Source organism: Lygodium microphyllum, chromosome 5, assembly GCF_053477565.2.
Source record: "Lygodium microphyllum isolate KBCC chromosome 5, Lygodium_microphyllum_v1.1.10, whole genome shotgun sequence".
Lineage (NCBI taxonomy): Eukaryota > Viridiplantae > Streptophyta > Polypodiopsida > Schizaeales > Lygodiaceae > Lygodium > Lygodium microphyllum.
The window spans coordinates 4,429,838-4,444,500 of NC_141139.1; the positions used below are offsets into that span (position 1 = coordinate 4,429,838).

A 14,663-nucleotide genomic window follows, 5' to 3' on the forward strand; every position below is an offset into this window, starting at 1 on the left:
TTGGGCACCCTAATATTATACGGTTTATGTATTGAGCATTGCTTGGCTCTTTCCGGATCACTTCCATTGGAGCACTTTGATATTTTATTGGATAGCTTGGACACTTGAGTCAATGGGAGACTCTTACTTGCTCATGTACATATAATTAGTTGGTTATGGTCTACAATACTCATGCACACATTGATGACTATGGGCTGATTTAGCTTTGGTTTGTACATCCATTACTTCCTCCTATCAGATAGGTTTGTCAACTCAAATGCATTCTTTGATTATATACTTGAACTTCACTGTTGATATGCAGTGAATGAGTTGCAAATTGGCAAACGTCTGTTGCTTTTGGGAAATCTCATCTGCATAGTTGGCTTATGTATATACTACTCTCTTGTTTGGGATTGCATCTGTCTCTAACATCTTTGGGTCTCTGACAATACTTGGTACCTTGGTGGTTCATGCTCTATTTTGCACTGCTAATCAGATTGTATATCCCCATTGCTACCTGGATATTCCTGGCAATGGGAGCTGTCTTTTGCTCATTTTGAATAGAAGGTAGGTGACTAGGTGTGCAGTAGAAGACTTGAAAAGTAAAAGTACCGCTAAGCCTAAAGGAAATGGATTCTACCTAACCTAACATAAGGTTCCTAAGGATGATCTAGGACTTTAGGAGACTAGACTAGTCAGAGGTGATGACTGAACGAGCCATAGATCATAGATACCATAAGGCACTGGGGGGGAGATCCAAGAACCATTGCCCGAGTGGCCAATCACTGATGAATCTGATAACAGAGGGTGGAGAAACTATTCTAGCTCCCTAATGAAGACTCCCTCTCTCAACTGCCTTGGAGTGGCACTACCATTGCCAAAAGGAGCTGAGACCAGTTTGGCGATGGGATGATTTTGGGTGTGGGTCTAATGCCCTTGGCCTTTGAGTGACAATTATCATCTACATGGCTAGTTTTCTGGCAAAAGATACGAAAACTATTCTTTTTAGGTAAGAAGTACTAGAAGGGTCTTTGTGAGCATTTGGTGTACCACTCCCTTTTTCCATCAACAAAGGAGGCTGACCATTGGCATTGGAGCGAGGTCCGTGTTTAGGATCAATTAGGGACGATGGGACTAAATCTAAGTGACTAGAAGGAGGTGACTTGTCAGCACAATAAAAGGAATTATGTGTTTGAGCAGCCACAAAGGGTGGTATAGAGTACAGGAAAGGGATTATCCACACAATAGGACCAGAGAAACGAGTGTGATGCACTTGCGGATAAGGGAAAGGTGCACAATGCACAAGTGGCATTCTCGACAAACAAAGCAACAAGGTCCAAAGTGGTGCATCTCCAAATGTCTATTGATGGCCTAGAACCTAAATATGCATCTAAAACGATGTGAGCTAAGACTAGATAACCTATGGTGGGTCTAAACTAGAATTCTAGATGGAAGAGAGAAGAATCAAAGTGGAAGGAAAGGGTAGGAAATGTAAAGATGAATGTGAAGCACCAAACTCAAACTCAAACGAAATAGAAGACAAAGGATTACCCTGTGGATCATCTCTAAACCTAGAGTTTTCTTCTACTCCAAGGTAGTACCAATCCGGTTCTCCACGGGGTCCCTACATATCCCTGCATAATTGAAGGAGCAATATAAACATAATCAAACTCACACAAGAATGGGCTGCATGAACCTGTCATCGGGTTGGTTTGTGAAGATTTTGAACTTTCACTTGTATTTCAACTCAATAGTCTTTCCTCAACTAAGAAGTGATCAGTCTCATCAACGGAGTGCTCTAACTAAGATGCACCTTGTGGAGAAATATGAGATGAAAGAATAGTTGAGCCTTAGTCAATGATCCCTAAAAGAAAGATTAGTAGGTGGAGCGTTGTCCTCCAAATCAAGACCATAATGCCTCAACAAAGCCTCCATTAAAGAAGTAGCTTGAGAAAGCACCAGAGGATCCCGAGATGGAGTGGTCTGAGCCACAGTGAATCAACATGTAGCATATAGTGCCTCAAGTAACTCTTTCAAAGAGCACTAGCTTTGACACCAAGTTGAGATATACTAGGGTTTGCAAAAGAAAACACTTTGTGCATGATGACAACTGAAACACAAAGAACTCAAACACAAATGCAAAAACACAAACAGAGAAGAAGGAGAACTTTGAAGTAAATGAACAAATACTGTAAATGAAGGAAAGAGTGTAGAAAATGCTCAAGGGGAGTGCTGTCCAACGGCCAATGACTCTCGTGTGGCAGGCTAAGGGAGTAGTTGAAGAGTGATGTCCGCCGGAGATCGATCCCAAGTGCTATAACCACTAGTCAGAACTAAGATGATGCTGAAAATGAAGGGGCAGCAGGCTGGAAACCAAAGCATAGTAGTCCCTAGGGCTAGAACTGGTAAACACAAGTGTAACCACCCAAAAGTGATGGTAGCTGATCACCAACAACAAGGAGTTGGGCAACGGCTAGAGGAGGGTGAGCTGACACGGCAGCTTGCAGGAACAGTAAAACACATACAGCAGGGCTGAAATCAAGGCAATGTGCTGATGACATCAGCAAGATGCAGCAAACCCAGCTAGGAATGGGTTGCCTGATTCTGATGATGGTGGGCCGCAATTGTGAAGGTTGGACAGGCATTGGAAGGGAAGCTGATGGCTGAAAACTATAAAACAAGGGATGAATTGAGTGGCTAGGCAGCCTCCTATTTATAGAGGTTGATCCTCCCAAAGTTTGGGAGTTTGCTTATTGGACACAGAAACTATGATAGATTTTGAGTTTTGGGGCTGTTTATTTTTTTAGCTTAACAGTTGTCGCTTCCAACAACCTTTAATCACCTTCACTAATGAGAATGCGGATCTTTAGCCCTTGAGAACCTCTACTTCGATACCATGTAAATGAACGGTGGGTTTGCAAGGAGGAACACAAGGTGTGCATGGCAAACACAATGCCACAAAACTTAGAAACACGAAAAGTGAATGGAAAAATAAAGCATATATAGTGCTAATACAATGAAGTAAGCCTTAGGTTTCTCTCTCTCTAGGACCAATACTGAGGTGAGCAGAGTCAAGTTGATAATGCCAATCAGAGCTGAGAGAAAACTGCATTGTCTTAATCAGGCACTAACATCTGTGGACGACGATGCTTTGTGGAGGGAGTGAAATGCAGTCCTCTGGGCAAGTAGGTGTTGGAGAAAGACACAGATGACAATGGACAGCAATAGAGGGAGCAAAACACAGTTGTCAAGAGTTGTCAATGATGAAGAGGATGATGTAATCTCTCCAAAATTATGTCTACTATCAAGACCGCTATTGGGCAGCCAACTCAAGAAAAATTAAAGTGTCGATGAAGAAATCTCTCCAGATGAGTGGCTGCAATCAAGCAACAGCTAAGCAGCCCTTAAGGAGAGAAAAATGCAGAGATATTTGCTGATGAAGGTTGGCTGCAGTAAACCATAGGGGCTGAGAATGCTGGAGATAGCTCCCTGATGATGATCGAATGCAGGGTGGCCAGAATGGGCAGTAAAGGCAAAGTGGGCAGCTGCTGGACAAACACAAATAGGCAGCAGCCTCTGACTAGGTGGCAGGCTGGGCAGTAGTCATCTGATATGGCAGCAGCTCTAGACACCTCCCAAGTGTGGGCGGCAATTGCAGCTCTAGTAGGGTAGCATCCGCCAGGGATTGGAGGAAGACAAAGAACAGCAGTTGGAGAAGAGAGAGACTGACTGAATGTGAAGAATGAATGGGAGAGACAAAGAATGCCCACAGCATGATCTATTTATAGGGGATTTGGGAGCATTTGTCCTACTATGTGAAATAAATGCATACAATACAATGGGGCTGTTAATGGAAACTAGAAGTAGGAATTAATGTAATACAATTGAAAGTTAATACATATAATGACATTGGTTGCTCAATAGTGACCACCAACACACACAAAGCATGTCCCATGTCTTATCTATCACACTCTAAGCTTATTTGTATTGTAGAGACACTCATAAGGTCCACCATTTCACACCAACTGCAGACCCATCATGAGGTTCACTCAACCCCATTAAGAGCACACCCCATCCACAAGTGCACCTTGATCACATTTTTCCATTGGTTTTAGTCTATCTAAATTGATACTAGTCGCTCAATATTCCGGTTTTATTCCATCTGAATTGATACAAGTCGCACAAAATTCACGGAAGAAACACGGAACTACAGCAAACTTTCACCACCGATGAGGCATGTAATGTCCCTAATTGGTAAAGTCGAGCTTTTGCTTTCAAAGTCAAAATGTTTGTATTCTTAGTTAACCTAAGCAAACCTTCTTAAGTTCCCCAACTTTTAAAGGAGTAGCTAATTCATTTCTAGGGCATGTCTTACTTCCTTAAATGGTAGAATTTGGAGTGTCAACCAAAGGACTCTACCACTACCTCTAAAGAGAGAAGTTGTTCCTCAACTAAATTTTCAAACATCTAAAGTCAAAATTCAACTAAGCATAGTTTGATCTTGGGGTCAACTTTTAAAATGAGGACAAAACCGGTAAGTGAATTAAACCTCCCAGAAAATTAAGAAAATTATTTTGTAATTAAGTAGAGACTAGCATTATCAATTTAGAATGGCAATAAATTACTTTTTAATTCCTAAAATAGCACTAAAGATGCCATTGAGACTATAAGCTAGGCTTACTTGAGATTCCAGCCAACCAAAATAATTATGAGAAAAGACTATGCATCGATAAAGTATAGCAATTCACTGAATTTTTTAGCAATACCTCATGGCAATATTGATGTTTAGAATCAATTCAATAGGTGGCCATAAAGCTTGGAAATCAATCCCCCGACCATGACTAACTATGCACACTACAAGGGTGCTCTCAGAAGAGCCCAACGACTAAGCTGCTGAGTCAACAGCTCACTCAAAAGTCCAAATCAAGTAGAAAACTGAGTGTGGAGATTTTTTGTGCATACTAGGCATGGTTACACAAAAACTATACATAGGAGCTCCAAGAGTCCAATTCAAGCTCAAAACTAGGGGTGGAGATTTTTTGAGCTTATTGGGCCTGCTTTCACAAAAACTTTAAATAGGAGCTCCCTCTCACTCATATTTCAATTGTTTCTTCCACCACACCAATCAATGGCACATACCTAGAGTATGAGAAAGGATCAATGGAGGATTTAGGAGATGGCACATCTAGGAGAGTCACTAGAAACATGGAATGACAAAAAGGAGGACTATCTGATGTACCATAGCCAAAAAGTAGAGACGATGGAGACTGCAAGGAGGCATGGCCAAGTCGCTCTTGCTCTCGCTCTTTCTAATAGTTCACACCCCAATCCATAACTTAAGGTGCATATTTCCTCAATTTTCCATTCTTTTCACTTGAGATCAATTAATCATTACAATTGTTAGAGACCCTAATAAGCCTTGAGCTAGGGTCGTAAAATCACATTGATAGTATAAATCTTATACATTTCTTGCTAGAAAAGTCAGATTGCTCAGTTACACTTTTAAAATTTGCAATGGGCCATGAGTGAGTCGTTACATTGTCCAATATTTTATAAAACTTCTAAGCTTCTACTTTTAGAAAGTTAAGATTGCTTAGATACACTGCTTAGGGCTTGCAACAGGCCACAAGCAAATTGCTATGTTGGGCCAATTTTTCTTAGAAATGCTAAGTCTTTTTTATCAATAAGCTAAGTTTGCTTAGATGAGTTCTTTACCAATTGCAAATCACTATAATGACAATTTTTCCTTAAAATCTAAGACATGAATAAGTCATTATAATGTCATTAGTGCCATGAGCAAGCCATTATAATGCTAGATTTCTGTTAGAATCTTAAGTCTTCGCTTTAACAAAATAAATTCTTGCTTAGAAGTGTTTCTGAAAATTCATAGACAGGCCATGAACAAGCTGTTGTGCTGCCCAATTTTCTATAGGAAGTTATGAATATCAATTAAAAAAATTAAATTAGCTTAAGGTACACCCCACCTTTTATAACGGGCCATGGGCAAAGCCATTATGCTATAAAATTTTCTACAAAAGCTATGCTAAAGATTCAAGAATGTAATTATGGTTTATTTCATGCTCATTATACTGCCATAATTTTCCAAGAAAATTTGTCATTAGACTAGGGAGGTAACGTTTAATAGTGGCCTGATTGCATGTCCTAAGCATCACCACTTGGATTTCTACAAATTCACCAACTTAGACAGTCAAGTTGCTATTGGGTCTACCTCGTAGGAAAAGCACATGGCTTTATCCACAAGAGCCCATTTGAGGGTTCCTAATGATATACTAAGTCACCTAGAAAAAGATTGTCACTTTGTCGACGATTCATCACTTTGATTTGGGCCAAGAGTAGAGATAACTCTGGCAAAATTCTCCTAGGAAATTAAACTAGGGAAATGGACTAAGTAAAACTAATAAGGTCACTAAGTTGGTTGGACTAAATGGACATGGTTTGGGAAATCTAAGCTAGATGCTATAATATGATAAGGCAAAGAGGGTAGATGTAGTAGTGATGTTTTTAGTTAGAAATTTTAGCCTAAAATCTATGGAATTACCATTATAAAAATCATTTGATTTTTTTCTGTTATAATTGCTACATTGTGGGAATGATTAAAGGTCGAGTTTCAAAACAGTAATTAAGTATCATGGGTATGATAGTCAAGAAATGAAAATAGTGATGATTTATGGCTTCCCTATTCTACTGAATAGGACTAGCAAAGGCTTTATTTGCTTTGTTAAATATGCTTTTACACATGATAAACCTTAATGTGATATTAAAGGTTTGAGTTATGGAAATGGCTTATGGAATTGCACGAGAAAACCTTTCTTTTGGCAAAAGCACCATACCTTGTTGGTAGCAAAATATAAAGCAAACAATAAAATCTCTGAATTTTGTTGGAGAAACACAAACTGTCAAATATTATTGCTTGAAATTTTGAACTTCTGAGCAGTTTAACTAATGGTTAATTCCAAAAAATTGAATAGTGTGGACATTAGACGTTCTCTAGACATCAAGCAATTAAAAGTCTATTTGTCTTATAAAGCTTTCAAAATAATATACATGAAAAAGACTACCTGAAAAAGATCATGAATAATGGCAGGTCGAAGAGCTTCTGGAGTACTTAAGATAAGCCTAAGAGCCATAACTGTCCTTATGGGATGTCTGGAGTTCCATAGAAAAGGAGCAGCAACATGCTTAACCTGGATCACACCAAAAACTGAATAATGAACTACACAGCAGAACAAACTTCAATCACAAGCATAACAAACAATCAAGTTGTCTCCAAAATTTTACAGGTTTGGCAACCCTAAAGATTAGTGCATGCACTAGTATTTTCTAGTCTAACTATCATTTTTGTTGGTTTTCTATGCACCCAACTTCACATATCGATGGATGCCATGTTTTATCTTCAGCAAATTCATAAATAGTAAATAACCTTTCTCAACAAGAGGAGACACAAAAACCAACAGCCAACCACCACTTTATGAGGATTTATAAATACATTGGAAGAACTTGATTTCAAAGAAAAGAGAAATTTAATCAGTAAAAAGCCTAGAATAGGTCTTCATGGTACATCAAAGATAAAGTAAAAAGTTTACACAGGGGCTGAGTGAATAGCCAATCAAGTGGTATGTTATCCCACACCATATGTGACTGTAAATGGAAGGTGCGAGATTCCCAAGTCTGAAGAAAAGCATCTTTCCTCCTAAAACCAGCCTTCATCCTCGGATAGGGTGGTAAATAACCTGATTAATCGATATTTACAGCAGGTAATCAATTCACATAAACTGAAATGCACACTTTACCTCTTAATTCTTGGACAATGGACAGCCAATTGGCCCCAACACTCACGCCTCTTTTGGTATTTCTTTATCTTTTATTGCAAATGAATGGAGTACAACCAAGATTCACTGATGTGTTGGGTATTTGACTCACGCCTCACTTACGCCTACGCTCATATGGGAGTGTCGGTGATCAGTAGGACACTGGGGCACTTTTTACTCTCGGTAGGAGAGGTTTTTTCCCCCAGACTTAGTCTTATTTTCGTATGTGCTTATGTGCTTATGTTACACACTTATGGGCACTTACCGTGTTCGGGTGTGAACACCCCCTACAACCCTAAGGTTTAAGGGTTGTACTTTGTACTTTCATTCTACACTCTTTCAATCTATTCTATTGGGTGTCGTGCTTCACTCTGTCTCTCTCACTCTCACACTGTCTACTGCACTCTCAGCTGCACCTCGATCCTCCCACCTCACATTTGGTATCAGAGCTCAGCTCTGAGCTCAGCCACCTGTCTGCAATCTGCAGCCCCCGACTATACCTTCTGTCCCTCCAGCCGCCAGCTCTGCCCCAGCTGCCAACTCCAGTCGCCAAGTCTGCAGGCGCCGTCAGCTCCAGCCGCCAGCGCGCCACGTGTCAGCGCCGCCAGCTGCAAGCGCAGTCGCCACCAGTCCTGGGCGCCGATTCATCTGTACCTGCACGCGCCACCTATACCACGCGCCACCTGCCAGTTGCAGGAGCCGCCTCCTCTGCCCAACGTGCCTCCTGCAAGCGCCGCCAGCTATAGCTGCTGCCTTCTCAGGCGCCGCCAGTCCCTGCGCGCGCCACCTGTACCTGCGCGTGCTGACGCTGCTCCTGCAGGAGCCGCCTCCTGAACCTGCAGCAGCCCGCCACCAGGAGTTCATGCAGCAGCAGGATCAGTTTTCTGCATTGGGACACGTGCTTGTGTCTGTGACAGAGACACATTGAATGCACATTCTAGGGTATTTGTAACAGAAATTTTGGCAGAAATTTTGGGGATTTCGACATTACTGTGTTGTTGAGCACTGTTTGCACCTTGGGAAGCGTGCATTAAAGACAGTTCTTGACAGAGTACACCCTTGCACATTAATTGCAGAAGTGTGCTTGCTGCAATTTCTGAAAATTTGCAGATTTTGAGCCCTTACTACTTTGACATTGCTCATTTGTCTTTGGAAATTTGTCATCATGGCAAATCAGGGAGGTGATGTATTTACCTATGTATCCAAGGAAGACAGATTGGATGGAAACAATTATTCGCTATGGTCATTCATGATGAAGAATGTATTAGTGGCTAAGAATTTATGGGATTATGTCAGTGGAGAGGAAACTAGACCGGGAGTTGTAGCTCCCGTTACTCCTCCTCCTCAAGGGGCATGTGGACAACGGGGACCTCAGCCCACTCCACCTCAGCCACTTCCTCCAAGAACTGCAGCTCAAAAAGCTTGGGATACACGAGATGCACAGGCTTTGTCGTTGATTGCTTTGGCAGTTCAACGGTCCATCATCCCTCACATTCATTCAGCATCTTCTTCATGAGATGCATGGCTGACTTTGGAGCATATGTTTGCAGGAAAGAATGAGACTCGAATCTCTTTCTTGAAGAAAGAGTTAGAGACTTTGAAGATGAATGAGGGTGATTCTATGCAGGATCACTTGAATAAGATTCAGGACTTGCGGAAGCAGCTCATGAATGTAGATGAGTACTTTTCGGATGCACAGTTGATATCCACCACCTTGAATTCCTTACCTCCTTCGTACTTGTCTTTTCATACTGCATTGAACCTCACCATGAGGATTGCCGAGCACCCACTCACTTTTATTCAGCTAGTTAGTTTGCTTCTAGAGGAGGAGCAAACAAGGAAAAATAGTGGTGTGGATGCTTTAGTCTCTGAGCAGGCTTTTGTGGCAAGACAGAAAGGCAAAAACAGCAAGGTAAAAAATGCTCCACAGAGTTCTGGTACTTCTGGCACATCACAGAATCAGACACAAGAGGGGACGCAAGCTAAAAAGGAAAAATGTCATTATTGTAAGAAGCCAGGCCACTATATCACTGAGTGCAGGAAGCGCATTGCCAAAGAGAAGAAGAAGGAGTCAGGAATGTCTGTTTCTACTACTCCTTCCATTGCTAGTGAGTCCGCATCCTTTGTTGTAGACAGGGACTATTGTTTTTACACTTGCAGTTATGACATCTCTTGGGCTGATAGAGCACTTAGCTCTACAGAGGATGCTGACACTTGGTTCTTTGACAGTGGTGCTTCTAGGCATATTACATCTCGCAGAGATTTGTTTGCTTCAGTCGGTGCACCTCCCGTTGGAAAATCTGTACAGTGTGCCAATAATGCATCATATCCTGTTCGTGGTATTGGGGAGATTCAGCTCACAGCCATTGATGGCTCTATTCTCCGCCTGCAGGATGCTTTGTTTGTGCCTGGGATCAAAAAGAATTTACTATCTATTTCCTCTTTGGCACGTTATGGTTTGCAAGTCACATTTGATGATGACCGTTGCATGGTTAGAGATAAAGAATGCATGACTTTGGTCTTGACAGGATCTTTGTGTCATGGTTTATATGAGTGGATGCTCTTTCAATAGATCAATCGGCATACTTGACATCCACTCTTACTCCTGCTATGATACAGGCGGAGTTATGGCATGCTCATTTGGGGCATGTAAACTTTGGCAGCTTGATGCTTTTGTAGCATACTCAGATGCTGGATGGCTTACCTCTCTTGGAGAGACCTCCTGAGCACTTATGCGAGGGATGCATTTTGGGAAAAATGCATCGTTTCTCATTTCCCCGTGATGTTGCTTTCAGAGCAACAACCAGATTGTAGTTGGTGCATTCAGATGTTTGTGGGCCTATGCAAACAATGTCATTGGGCAGTTGTTACTATTTTGTGACATTCATTGATGACTTTACACGTTTTTGTTGGGTCTACAGTTTGAAAAAGAAGTCAGAAGTGTATGATGCATTTTTGGCTTTCAGTGCACTTGTTGAAATCAATCTCGATGCAAAATTAAGACTCTCCGTTCGGACCGAGGGGGGGAATACATGTCCTCTATGCTGAATTCTTTTTTGAAGCAGAAAGGCATAGTCCATCAGTACACTACTGCCTATACTCCACAGTAGAATGGGGTAGCAGAGAGGAAGAATCGGTCACTCATGGAGATGGCCAGATGTATGCTGAAGGCAAAGAGGTTGCCTCATAGTTTTTGGATGGAAGCAGTCATGTGTGCTTGCCATATTTTGAACAGATGTCCTACCAAAGCCTTGAAGACCATCACACCTTTTGAGGCTTGGAACAGCCGTAAACCTTTTGTTGGCCACTTCCGTACCTTTGGGTATCTTGCCTATGCCCATATTCCACAGGTACTTAGAAAAAAGTTGGACAAGGCTGTTAAGTGCATTTTTATGGGATATAGCAGTGAGAGCAAAGGCTACAGACTCTATGATCCCGTTACAAAGAAGGTTTTTGTCAGCAGGGATGTTGTTTTTGATGAAAAATCAGAATTATCCTTGGCTGGTTTGGACACATATCAGGCTGCTCGTGATGTTTTTGAAGGGCTGCTGCCCATTGCTTTTGGTGATTCAGCTGGAGCTTCAAAAAATGAACCTAATATTCAGCCAGCTGCTCCTATGGAAAGTGCAGAAATTCATCCATTGGCTTATCGGAATATTCAGCATAATGCTGAAACTGAAATTCAGCAAGAGCTTGCACACAGTCAAGAAGCTAGACAGTTACCTAGATGGTATTTGCAGACTATGCAAGATAGTCCTTTGGATGCACCCATGGTTGGTCGTACTAGAAGGCAAACTCGTTTGCATGATTCAGCACATACCATGGAGTTTGTTATCGCAGCAAGTACTTTTGATAATGAAGAGCCTGAATGTTTTGAGGATGCATAACACAGTGTGCATTGGATGGCAGCAATGCAAGCTGAATTAGATTCTATCACTAAGAATCAAACTTGGGATTTGGTGTCTTTGCCATTTGGGAAGAAAGCCATTGGAACGAAATGGGTCTACAAACTGAAAAGGAAAGCAGATGGATCCATTGATAAATACAAGGCACGGCTTGTAGCTAAAGGCTACGCACAGAAAAAGGGCATTGACTATGAGGAGACATTTGCTCCTACTTCCCGTATGACGACCATCAGGTCTATGATTGCTTTGGCTGCACATTATGGTTGGACAGTGCATCAGCTGGATATCAAGACTGCATTTTTACATGGGGAACTTCAAGAGGAAGTTTATGTACAGCAGCCCATTGGTTTTGCAGTTGAAGGCTCAGAACATTTGGTATGCAAGCTCAAAAAGGCACTATATGGTTTGAAACAAGCTCCTAGAGCTTGGTATGCAAAAATAGTTGCTTTCTTGCTTGGTCAGGGGTTTCTAAACAGCTCATCTGAGTCTACCCTTTACGTATGTAAAGAAGGGGGATCTATGCTGATTATATGTCTTTATGTTGATGACCTTTTGCTCACTGGAACACATGCTGATCAGATTTCAGCATTCAAACAAAATTTGTAGCAAACTTTTGACATGTCTGACTTGGGAATTTTGCATTACTACTTGGGCATCCAATTCATACATGATGCTCGAGGTATTGGGCTATCACAGTCAAGGTATATTGGGTAGCTTCTTGAGAAGTTTGGCTTACAGGACTGCAAGCCAGTTTGTACCCCCATGGAACCTGGACTGAAATTGTCATTACATGATGACAGTGATTTGTTTGATATACATACATATGCTCTTGCAGTTGGATGTCTTATCTACCTATGCAACACTAGGCTGGACATACAGTTTGCAGTTTCAGCTTTGAGCAGGTATATGCATCAGCCACGTATGTCACATTGGCAAGCTGTCAAGCGTGTTTTTCGTTACTTGCAGGGTACTCGATCTCTTGGGTTGCTTTATGCCAAGGGGGGACCACTGCAGTTATATGCTTACAGTGATTCTGATTGGGCTGGTGATTATGATACACGTCACTCCACTAGTGGCAATTGTTTCTTTCTTGGCTCTTCTTGCATTTCTTGGCTTAGCAAGAAACAATCCACTGTTGCCACATCGTCATGTGAAGCTGAATACAAGGCAGCTTTCACTACCACAATTGAATGCGTATGGCTTAGACGCTTGCTAGCTGATCTGGATGTATCTGTTACGGAGCCTACTCCTTTGTTCACTGACAGTCAGAGTGCCATTGCAGTGGCACGGAACCCAGTGTTTCATGCCCGCACGAAACACATTGAGGTCCATTATCACTTTGTCAGAGAGAGGCTACATGCAGGTGATATCAGCCTTGTCTATTGTCCTACCTCCAATAATGTGGCAGACATCTTCACCAAAGCTCTTCCTCGTGACAAATTTGAAGCATTTCACGATGCTTTAAATTTGATATCCTTTAGTGGCGGATGATCCTTGTACTCTTGATCACTCTTCACTCCAGGGGGGTTTGTTGGGTATTTGACTCACGCCTCACTTACGCCTACGTTCATATGGGAGTGTCGGGGATCAGTAGGACACTGGGGCACTTTTTACTCTCGGTAGGAGAGGTTTTTTCCCCCAGACTTATAGTCTTATTTTCGTATGTGCTTACGTGCTTATGTTACACACTTATGGGCACTTACCGTGTCCAGGTGTGAACACCCCCTACAACCCTAAGGTTTAAGGATTGTACTTTGTACTTTCATTCTACACTCTTTCAGTCTATTCTATTGGGTGTCGTGCTTCACTCTGTCTCTCTCACTCTCACATTGTCTACTGCACTCTCAACTGCACCTCGATCCTCCCACCTCACATGATGTCCTCCGCTAATGCAAGTGATATTTGCAATCATTAATGATCAACAAGCCTTCAAACCAACGTGTCCCTTGGTTTGCTTCGGGAATTGGCCTTCACCCAGCTCCTTGCCAAAAACATTTAGCCTCAAATTGAAATTGGCTGGCTAGCCTCTTGAATATCACTGAAATTCTTCAATTTTAGCTCCTAGAATTTAAGTCTTAGGCCTCCAATTCTGAGCACGCATCTTGAGGTAGTTGTCAAGACCATAATTTCTATTGTAAATTAGGGTTTATAGCAAAGATGGATTGAAATTTTTTCCTCTAATGACCCAAACTACTAGAAAATACTAAGGGAGTTGAAAAATGGCTAGAGAATGAGAGAGAGTGCTGAAAAGAGAGAAAATTCACACTTTCATCGCGAGAAAATGGAAGAAATGAATTGTTCCCCTATCTAGACAACCATGAAAGCTCTGTCCATGGATGGAACACCCCAAATATGATGTTGCCTAGCTGAAACAACCCTTGAACTGTCACCTATACTGTAGAGACTTCCAGGCATGTCTCCACCTCTTGGAGGGTCTCCTGACTGGAAATGGCCTATCAACACTCTCTCTCTCTCTCTCTCTCTCTCTCTCTCTCTCTCTCTCTCTCTCTCTCTCTCTCTCTCTTTTTTTCGTAAATCTCTCTCTCTCTCTCTCTCTCTCTCTCTCTCTCTCTCTCTCTCTCTCTCTCTCTCCGTGAAAAAGTGTATTAATATATGGAGATATCTACATTAGGCCTTTAGGCCAACCAAACAAAAAGGTGACAAGTCACATGAAGCAGGTCTTCTGGCCATCCAAGAAATCCTAGCAACTCACATATCAAGCCTAAAAACTACCAAAACCTAGCACACAAACATCATGCTGGCAACACAATAGAAGTAGAGCAAATAATATCCAGCCAAGCAACAGCCACATCAAGGAGGACTAGGTCCGCTAAAACCATAGAAGAGATCTCCCATAATAGTAATCCTCAAACACAAGCCACATGACCATGGATGCCCAAGGCCGAATCAAAAATGAACGCAATGCGGGCGCACCAAATGTGCCAACGAG

General features: G+C 41.8%; 1 protein-coding gene across 3 annotated transcripts in view; it reads right to left on the reverse strand.

Moving 5' to 3' along the window:
* The window catches only part of LOC148035458 (uncharacterized), a 176,778-nt gene that overhangs the window by 94,504 nt on the left and 67,611 nt on the right, over positions 1–14,663 (reverse strand). For all 3 annotated transcript variants that reach the window (XM_087678963.1, XM_087678962.1, XM_087678961.1), the window contains one exon: positions 7,059–7,184. In XM_087678963.1, the coding sequence (XP_087535089.1) occupies positions 7,059–7,184 (126 nt within the window). The remainder of the gene's footprint in view (positions 1–7,058; positions 7,185–14,663) is intronic.